Here is a 10,000-nt window from a genome sequence, read left to right on the forward strand (position 1 = left end):
CCCAGATGGAGGCTCGGGAGAAAGGTGGGGGTAGTGTTGCGGAAATGGCCCTTGGTGTGTTACTAAATATAGGATTAGCCCAGATCCCCGATTAAATGCATGTTTAGCCAGGTTATTCGGTAATTTGACGTTACATGTGTGTCGGGAGGTGTCACAGGCTGTTATTTGTTTGTGCAGTGGTGGTGTACCGAGAGGTTCTTCTTCCTTCCTCTCTTTGGACAATAGACTCCACCCAGCGCTCTGAGAGGGGGAGTGGCCTAGATCGGCAAGTGGTGAAACTGAGAGCACCGAGACTGAGAGGAAGTGAAACTGAGAGGTGATGAGCGCTGCAAAGAGGAAGTGAAACTGAGAGGGGACGAGCGCTGAAGAGAGGAAGCGAAACTGAGAGGTGAGCAGTCCGGCCCGTGGTGAAACTGAGAGCGCCAAAACTGCAGTGGGCTTCGAGGCGAGCGAGCGCCGGGAAGACGGTGGTGAAACTGAGAGCGCCGAAACTGCAGTCGGATTTGAGAGGATGAGTGCCATCTTGCCACGTGGCGTGTTCGAGCTTGGGCGCTCAAATCCGTAGACATCGGCTTGTCACGAGCCATATTAGTGCCTTTGACACTTTCCTCTCGTCCATGAAACATCACCAAGTACTCTGTGTCTTGTCTACATGCTGTCCATGTCTTGTTTGCATGTCGTTTAAGGTTTATCTCGCTAGAGTTCCCTTCGAAACCCGTAATCCGTAGCTCCCCAGTTAAGAACGGGTTATAGATTAATTATAACATTGTCGTGAATTCTTTGCTTGTGTTGTATTCCCCGATGTCCCCAATAAATCTGGCTGATTCGTATGAAGTTGCCGCTTTGAATTAATTTGTGCCGCGTCGAGGAACAATCCGCTCGATTTGGATATAAAAACCAAAATGGTTACAGACTGGTAGACTCCGCTCGGTCTCTGACAAAACCAGCCTGTAACCGGGGTCTATTCCCCAGCTGGCAAGGTACAGGTGTATTTTGGTATCGTGATTCGAGACGCGTAACCCGAGAATTGTGCCGAACCAGCCGGCGTTATAACCCCAGAGACTGTGGTGGTTGGGTGCGAAAACCCAAACTGGGTATAGACAGCGATTGACGCCATCGTCCGAGCCCGCCCCACCCCCGAATATGCAGATATATATATATATATATATATATATATATATATATATATATATATATATATATATATATATATATATATATATATATATATATATATATATATATATATATATATATATACACCCGTGTTTAACCGCACCCCCAACTTTAACCTTTCTTGCTGATAAAAAGTGGTTTATACACTGGAAAATAAGGTACGTACAAATCATTTTTGGGCAATCGACAGCCACCAGTGGCAGTTGTGGGAGGTAAACGTGCAAATACAGGACAGTGTGGTGCCACCAAAAAATCCAGATGCATCATGGGAACATTAATGAATCCCTGCGTTCTACTGATCAGTACGCCACCCGCGCATTGTTCGTTTTCCCGCATTTGAGCATACAATTTCATGCGCCCTCAGCGCATTGTTTGAAAACCCCATTAAACCTTTACTTATTTTATTTTTTAATAAATAAAAACGTTATTGAATGTACTTTTAAAATAAAAAATGAATAAATAAATTGGAGTAAATCAAACGTGTATAGTATAAGGGATGATTTGGCATAACGAGCTTGAGGTGTTGATGGTGAAGCAGGGCGAGCTCAACTGTCTCTCATACCAGTAAAGAACCCCGTGGAGAGAAAGCGATCTCTTGTGCCGGTAAGAAACCCCGCAGAGAGAGAAAGCTGTCTCTCGTGCTGGTAAAGAACCCTGTGTATAGAAAGCTAGCTTTCTTGCTGGTAAGGAATGGTTTGTGAAATGGTGGAAGAGTGTTGGAGCAAAGCCCATGTGAATGAGGTGTGAATGGGTAATTAAACTCTTGAGGTCCAATTTCCTGCACTTTGTGCTCAGTACAGAATGTTCAAAAAAGCCTTGTTGGTGAATGGATTGAACATTCGAAAGACTGAAGCATCGCTATAAAGTGTAATGCCTGTATGAACAGGTGTTCGTATACCAGCGACTACCTGTATTTATAACTACAAATTGTCTTTTAAGAATTCCTTTGTCATGTATTTATGCATCATCAAAAAAATTAATGTTTGTTTCAACAATTGAAATCGAACTTTGTGATGAAAATACTTGTTTTTCTGATAAATGGATTGAATGAAAATGGTTTAAAATAGTTTGCAAGTACAGTCATGCTTCACTTCAAGCTCTGGACGTGATTCTGGAGACGTGAGTGCTAATCAAAAAAGTGCTCACAGTGGTCATTATACCATTGGTTAGAGGGAGATGCATTCCTGACAGTATTATTTCTTGCACATGAGCAGTATATTTGGGGGATTGGTAAAAGTGATAATAAGATAGATGGTAAACAACAACTTGGGGAATTCAAGGGCTTTCTGGTTTAACGCTCGCAGCGTCGCCACTGAGACGGATGCTGTGCAAGTTACTGCGGGCCTTAAACCTGTCAAACCAAGCTTAACCGGCTATTCATCTTCAACAAACTGCTCCTTGAACAAGTTGATTTTGGTTTAGTTAACAAAGTGATGAACCGGGCCAGAACCTTTTATCTCGTCTGCATTGTTGAGAATTGTTCTAATGGTCAACGTAGCGAAGTCAAACGCATGACCCAGTTCCACCTGATAACACATACAGACAAGATCATGCCATACACCCCACCGCCTCCCCCCCCCCCCAAAAAAAAATGAAGAAGAATTTACAGTCATAAACTGTGAGATGGAACCAGTATTGTTGAGGAAGCACAAACTTGTGCTATAAATGGCCAACCTCTGGCATCAAAATTCCTTGTATAATATTTTGGATTTATTTCCAGATGCCACACTGTTGTTGCTGGGATTTTAATTTACAAATTACCTCCTGTGGTTCAACCCTGTTAGGGTGGTGTGGAATTCTTAAAATGTTTGCATGTTCCAAAGTTTAAAAGTTTTGCATGGAAGTTAATGTCCAAGTCCCACCCTGCAGGTGACCTGGATAGTCTTCAGAACTTAAATGGAGAACCACATTGTGTGGTGGAGCATGTGTTATGCACAAAGCCACTTGCCAGCAGGTATGTTAAACTGTAAAATGTTCAAAAGGTAGTCCTGAGGAATGCATAAATGGTTGTTGATGCTTCTGGGGTGGGGTTTAAAGCATTCGCTTTGTAATTATGATTGTTAAAAATTACTTTGTTTTCTTGTAATTTCAGCCTGTATGCTGACTGAATATACTGCATTATCCATTGCCTTCTCTCCCAAGTGCAAGTTCTCCCGTGGCTGGATTTTCCATCGTAAAGGACCTGGTTTTGGGTCCCACATTGCTTTGTCTCACCACCCAGTATGAACTCATCACACGGCCCATCCTGTGAGTTCCATGTCTGTCAGTTATGCATTTCATCTTTTGAATTGACGTGAACCATGAAACGTTCAAGTTGCAAGATCTCTGTACCTTAACACCGGGTAAAATGCTCTCACTTCCTACTCCATTCATCTTCTTTCTCTCTTATGGACAAACCCCACCAGGAGTTTGACTTGTGGCCCCTCGCTACCCCTCCTGAGCTCGAGTGCGGACAGCTCCTTGTTCCCACCTCTCATCACGCCATCTGAAACACTTGAGCAGAGAGTACGGAACATCTTGCAGAGAGACGCGACCAATCCCTTATTACGGTACAGCAAACCTCTAACGTGTGCATCAATTGCACGGATAAAAGGTTCACAGGTCTCTCCACCTCTCGTGATTGAAAAACATTGGTTCACGAGCATGCCTTTATTTGTCCATATTTATTACTCTCGCTGAAGGATTCAGAGGTATTGCATTTGGGTCTGTTTGTTACTTGGCAAAATTTTTTTCTTTTATTTTGTCAAGTATGTTGATCGCCTCCATTTGTGTGTTTGCTTGTCTGTCCCCTCGCCTCCAGCCTAAACCGCTCAACCGATCGTTCTGACATTTTTTTGAGATTAATGTCACTGACCCTGCGACGGTCCCGCATTAAAGTTTCGTAAAATTTGGTCAACCGAAAAGGTCGACATTGGCCAATTTGAGCTGGGTTTTCTAAAATCCTCAGTTTTCATCTGATTGACTTGAAATGTGAACAGGATTGCATATCAGGTCACTGAATTCAACCACTTTTGAGGTAAACATGGGCCAAATTTTCTAAAATCCTCAATTTTAATCCAATTGACTTGAAATTTGAAGACCATTTGCATATCAGGTCACTGAATTCAACCACCTACTAATTTTGAGATCAACATCGGCCAAAAGGTCAAAATAGGCCAAGTTTTGTAAAATCCTTAATTTTCATCCGATTGAGTTGAAATTTGAAAAGTATTTTCATGTCAGGTCGCTAAATTAAACTACCAATTAATTTTAATGTTAAAAGGTCAACACAGGCCTAATTTCTAAAATGGATAGATCAGGCAAAAAACTAAATATGTCACTATATCTCAAAAAGTTGTGGACTTGTTATGACAAAACAATGTGGATTAGTTGAATAGGTGACGAGAACAAGCGGATTGGATTTTGTTCAGATCCAGCCTGTCAGTGGGATACAAAACGTGAACTATTCCACCTGGCAGAGGTATGTGCTCTACCGAGTGCCATTCTACTTTGTGCTGTTTTGCCAAGTTGTCACTCAGTGATTTTTCATTTGTTTGTTTGTCTGTCTGTTTGTCCACCCAAAACTTTCGTGTTTTTCTCTGCAATCGCTTGTCGGATTGAGATGAAATATTAACCATTGGTGCAACGACTCATGTAGAATGTTTCAATGATAGTTATGACGTCATAGATCACGTTGTGTGACAGCCATATTGGAAAAACAAAAACTTTGGAGCTCTATCTCTGAAACCGCACCAAGGAAAAATTTGAAACTTGGCACAGAGCATCAGAAGACCTGGATGCAAGAAGTACTTGAGTCACATTTTTGAAAAAGATGAGCTGGCACCAGTACTATAATCTATAATGGCCAGAGCATCATTTGATATCAAAAAATTCTGAAAATAAGTACTCAAGTCCTGTATATTGGTATATGGTCATTGTTGAATTCACTAAAATGTAGTGCAAGAAATTCCCAAGTCCATAATGTTTGAGCAAGAAGTTCCGAAGTCCATGACTGTCCAATCAAAATGCTAGTATGTGTCACGTGACAAGCTATGAAAATGGCGACCATGGAGGCTGGACAGCATGGTATGAATGAGGATAACCCTGATAACAGGCATGGCAAGGGCAAAAAACGTAAATGAAACCCTGCAGACTGTGCGAGAAAGAGAATGAAGGATGCCAAAGCATCAGGTATGTAGTTTCTATGCATTATACTTTGCTGGAACTGAAAAAGGCACTACATTCGTCATCAGCTTTTGAGCCCTCATAAAACTGTGCATGTGGCAGTGCAGTGCAATGCTGTGCTGACCCAGATTCCCCATGTATTGGATGTATGTACACTGTACAGCCCCATGAGACATAGCAAAAATGACTGTTTGGCAATCAAAAATGAGCAATAAAGGGCTTTGTGTGTTAAAAGTACCCAAGTCCAGCCATTTTGTCGCAAAAAGTACCGAAGTCCAAAACTAATTTTCTCGTTTTCTTCGTAATAAAGGATTATTTTTGCACAAAAAAGGGCATCTGTATAGCCCCTGGAACCAGCAACAGGCTCCATAGTATGCCACCTTTAAAAAAAAGTATCTGCAGCATGTTTTGAAAACTTTGATCCTCAATATCTCAAAAGTGTTATTTTGTGACTAAAGTACTTCTTGCACTCAGGTCTTCGTACTCATGTCTTCGTTCTTCGTACACTCAGGTCTTCGTACTTCGGAATGAGTGATTTTTTTTTAAATGACTTCATTGGTGCCCTCATTATGATGTCATAATTGCACATGTAAAACACTACATATGATTAGTATGAAAATTTTTGAGGGTCATCTCGGGATTAAATGGTCCACAGAAAAATATTTCATGATGTCATCGGTCATGTGATTCGGCAGCCCTATTGTTAAAAAAAAAAACCTTCAAAAATCTTCTCTGAAGTGCCTGAACAGATTGAGGCAAAACATTACACAGATGACCACCTGTTCATGAGGAATAAAAGGTTCACACACATCATTGGTCACATGGTTTGGCAGCCATATTGGATTTACCCTACAACCTATGAAAATCTTCCCAGAACAGCTGGACAAATCGAGATGAAACTTCACATAAATGTTCCCCAAGCCAGGGGTGTTCAAGTGGCACATAGCAAGCACTCCTCATGGGGAATGAGTGTGGTATTTTTATGTTATCAGTGCTTTCCTTCATTATGATATCATAATTGCATATGTTGAACACTACGTCTGATCAGTATAAAAATTGGAGGGTCATCTGGGGATAAAATGGTGCACGAAGAAGTCCTGGCAAGGGTTTGCAATCTCCGATTGCTCTTTTTCTTGTTCCCTTTGAAGCTCGTCTTTTGTGGAGAGTGAGAGCAGCACCTCGAATCAGAATGCAGAGATGCTGCAGCTTGTTAGCCGTGCTGTGCAGGTATTCCGTGAGCAGAACGTGTTAAAGCTGGACTTGGCTCGAGGGGAGATTCAGCGCAGGTAACTATCCCAACTGGGTAACCCAGTGAGCCAAGGATGTTCGTACAACCATTTTTTAGAATTGAGCAAATTCACAACGCTTGAGCAATGTCTTCTTATATTTGACGATAAAATTGACGTTGAACAGGGGTAGAATACCTTTGTATCCAAACGTTGGCTGCTCGTTTTTCTCTGCCAGTGTTCGGCTATTACGCCAGCAGAAGGAGAAGCAGCAAGAAGACTTGGATCAGCTTCAGCATGACAAGTAAGTATCGATTTACATACTTGTACATGTATTTTGTTGTTTTTTTTAATTGGTTTTTATCCCCCGCCACGTGGCGGAAGGGGGATATTGTTGTCACCCAGGTCGTCCGTCCGGCTGTCCGTCCGTCCGGGCGTCAACATTTATTGCTGTGAGTGCGATGACTCATAAACTGTTTGCCATATCGATTTGAAATTTGGGTCACACATGTACCACCTGAAAAGGAAGAACCCTATTGATTTTGGGCATGGCCGGATCCAAGATGGCCGAATCCAAGATGGCCGACTGGGGTGGCCATCTTCAAAAAAGTTTTTTCGTCATATCAGTTTGAAATTTGGGTCACACATGTACCACCTGAAACGGAAGAACCCTATTGATTTTGGGCATGGCCGGATCCAAGATGGCCGACCGGGGCGGCCATCTTGAAAAAAATGTTTTGTTATAAATGGAAAATCGCTTATCTGATTTCAATTATTTTTGGTTACTACGTTCCTCACCCCTGGGGAACTTTTTCGAGATGATGACCAAATGATGTCTTGTTTCCAATTCACCTCCCTCATTATCTGGAATATGTATGACCTTTTTCATTCAATGGCAGGGGATTCCCCATTTCTGATGGTATTTTTATCTTGCCAAAACGAAGTTTTTGCAAGATATGTGAGTCAGCTTGTATGTTTTTTGTTTGTTTGTTTGTTTGTTTGTTTGTAATCACGTATAAAAAATTCTGCAGAGCACAGTTATCATTGGAAATTTTTGTAACTTCGCATATCAGACATCAGGTCCCTTTTAGCACACAAAATTTTGAAGGTCAAGGTCACTTTGTCGCAAATCAGGGGAGTCGACGAAACCCTTATTTTTTGAGTAATTTTGATCAGATCATCTTCAAACTTCATGGGAATATTATAGTTCATGGTCTGGCGTTAGCTGATTAATTTTTGGTGGCGATTGGCCTTGACCTTCATGGTTAGCGCCAAAGGTCAAACATATTGACCCCAAGGTCAAATTTTCAAGTTTTAGGAACCATATCATGTAGTACCTCAAATTGAACACCTCGATAAGTGCTTTCTAGATATGTCAAGCTTAAGACATTATGACGTCATTTGGTGACGTTGTGAGGCAAATGCATATTTTTCATGGTTACTCTGTAGAACGATTCTCATCGGAATCTCTCGTAGGCAGATATTCCTCAAGGGGTCACTCCTGGTGGATAGCAGCTCTGTTCACCTCAGTGTGACCTTAAATAAGTCACACGTGGTCACCTTTTGGCAAGATATGGGTCACCCTGCGGGTGACATTGGTTTATTTTTTTTTTCTCTCACACACACACACACACACACACACACACTCTCTGTTTTTTTTAATCTCGAAGATAGCATATTTACTTTTGAACTACCCCACCTGGGCTTCATTGACAACCTGATTAAACCACTGCCCAAGTGATTCGCAGGCAGGATGTAGTATCACTTTGTGCTCTATCCTTCAATGGGGATACTGTTGCATCTTCTGGTGGGCTTTAAAGATCTTGTACCCCTTCAAAGGGTACAAGATCTTTAAAGTAAGTCATTGTGTGTTGGAACCCGAGTCACATTCCTGCCTTGGTTTAAAGCTGCTTCATCAGCAACCTATTAAGGAGTAGTGACCTGTCAAAGGTACATACTCATCATTTCATCAAAATAAGATTTGTTAATGTCAAATGTGGTTCAAGTTTGACCTCGAAGTTTGTTTATAAAAGGCAGAGCAATGTGTATTAATCGGATAAGCCAATTTGGCTTTCTAGTTTTTGTAACAAGTTCATGTAATCGTATGTGCTGAAAATAATGGTTGTAGCAAGTGAACAAACAGGGTGGAAGAGCGAGTAATTCTGAAATTTCTGATCAATATCAAACGTTAAGCTTGTTAAAATTTAAAACATTGGCAGCACACGACATTGCTTGGAAAAGACATTCGTATTGAAGAGCACTATAGAGGCAAAACGTTTTTTCCAAATATTTTTACACAAAGGCAGGTGAAGGCTTGCATTGTGATTTCATAATTTCCCTCAATTATGTACATTTGTCAAGCTACCTTTATCAACAAGTGTGGATCAAATTTGAATTGCCCTTGATGAGCATATCTGCAGTTCTGTCAACTTTATTTGGAAAAAAAAAAAATTCTGGATTGCAGTCATGCGCCGCATAATGATGTTTCGGGCAACGACGGATCGCATATATGATGGTGGTCCCATAATCGCATTTACAACGGATCTGCCAGCTCCATTATAATGGAAATCAGCTTTCAAACTGAACCAATGTTTCCACGTTTACCTTCAAGTCAGTAAATTACCTTTGCATTGAAGAATTCCGCGAATAAATCGTTTAGTCGAAATTAAAACAAAAATTTATTTTTGGTGAAGCTTTTTATGTTGTTAAAACAATCGCACTGTTCCGAAAATATATATCACAATTGACAGGTGCTCGTTTCTTCATTTATAAATTATAACATTGATGCAATGATTTTATTTAAACAAACGTATTTATAAAATCCAAACGCTATTTATTCACCTTTCTATAATCGAAGCGAGAGGAGATTGTAAGCTGCTGCTAACAACACCGATGGCCGTCATGAACAGCACAAAAGTAAAACGTGTCTTCCGTCTCTCTTGGATGTGTGTTACAATTGCCGACAGTATTCAGTACAGTAACATGCTGTACAGGTTTGTATCCGAGGAGCAATAGGCAACACTATATAGCCTAGGTGTCTAGGCTTGTGTAAGTACGATGTTCGAAAACGAAAAAAAAATAAAAACATGACGTTCGCACAACGACGACGTCAGTTAACGACGCATTTCTCAGAACGTAACCCTGTCGTTAAGTGGCGCATGACTGTTTGACACTGCAGGCTCAGTTTGCAAGATGCTGCCGAACGTTTGGCTGAGAAATGCGAGGCTGCTCGAGAGAAGAGAAATGACCAGATGGCCAGGTATGCGGTGAAAATTCTCTTTTTGCAGTGGGGAGGGGTGACAAGACGAAGCTTAACTTGTTTTTCTTTGCTCACCGCAACCTCCCTTAATTGCCTCCCTCCATTGGCAGGATCAGGAAGGTTGCACGCAGAGTATATACATGCCTGCCCTCTCTCTCGAAGAGCGAGCGTGATA

The 10,000-nt window shown here is 41.3% G+C and overlaps 1 protein-coding gene across 1 annotated transcript in view; it reads left to right on the forward strand.

Annotated features, from left to right (window-relative positions):
- NUP88 (nucleoporin 88) overlaps positions 1-10,000 on the forward strand; it is an 81,048-nt gene that overhangs the window by 70,186 nt on the left and 862 nt on the right. The window contains exons 9-15 of the mRNA XM_085878486.1: positions 3,046-3,130; positions 3,319-3,423; positions 3,582-3,725; positions 6,489-6,626; positions 6,805-6,870; positions 9,745-9,825; positions 9,936-10,000. The exon at positions 9,936-10,000 is cut by the window's right edge and continues 62 nt beyond it. Of these exons, the coding sequence (XP_085734612.1) occupies positions 3,046-3,130; positions 3,319-3,423; positions 3,582-3,725; positions 6,489-6,626; positions 6,805-6,870; positions 9,745-9,825; positions 9,936-10,000 (684 nt within the window). The remainder of the gene's footprint in view (positions 1-3,045; positions 3,131-3,318; positions 3,424-3,581; positions 3,726-6,488; positions 6,627-6,804; positions 6,871-9,744; positions 9,826-9,935) is intronic.

Source organism: Eptatretus burgeri, chromosome 4 (genome assembly GCF_056783735.1).
Source record: "Eptatretus burgeri isolate ZD-2024b chromosome 4, Ebu_testis_v1, whole genome shotgun sequence".
NCBI lineage: Eukaryota > Metazoa > Chordata > Myxini > Myxiniformes > Myxinidae > Eptatretus > Eptatretus burgeri.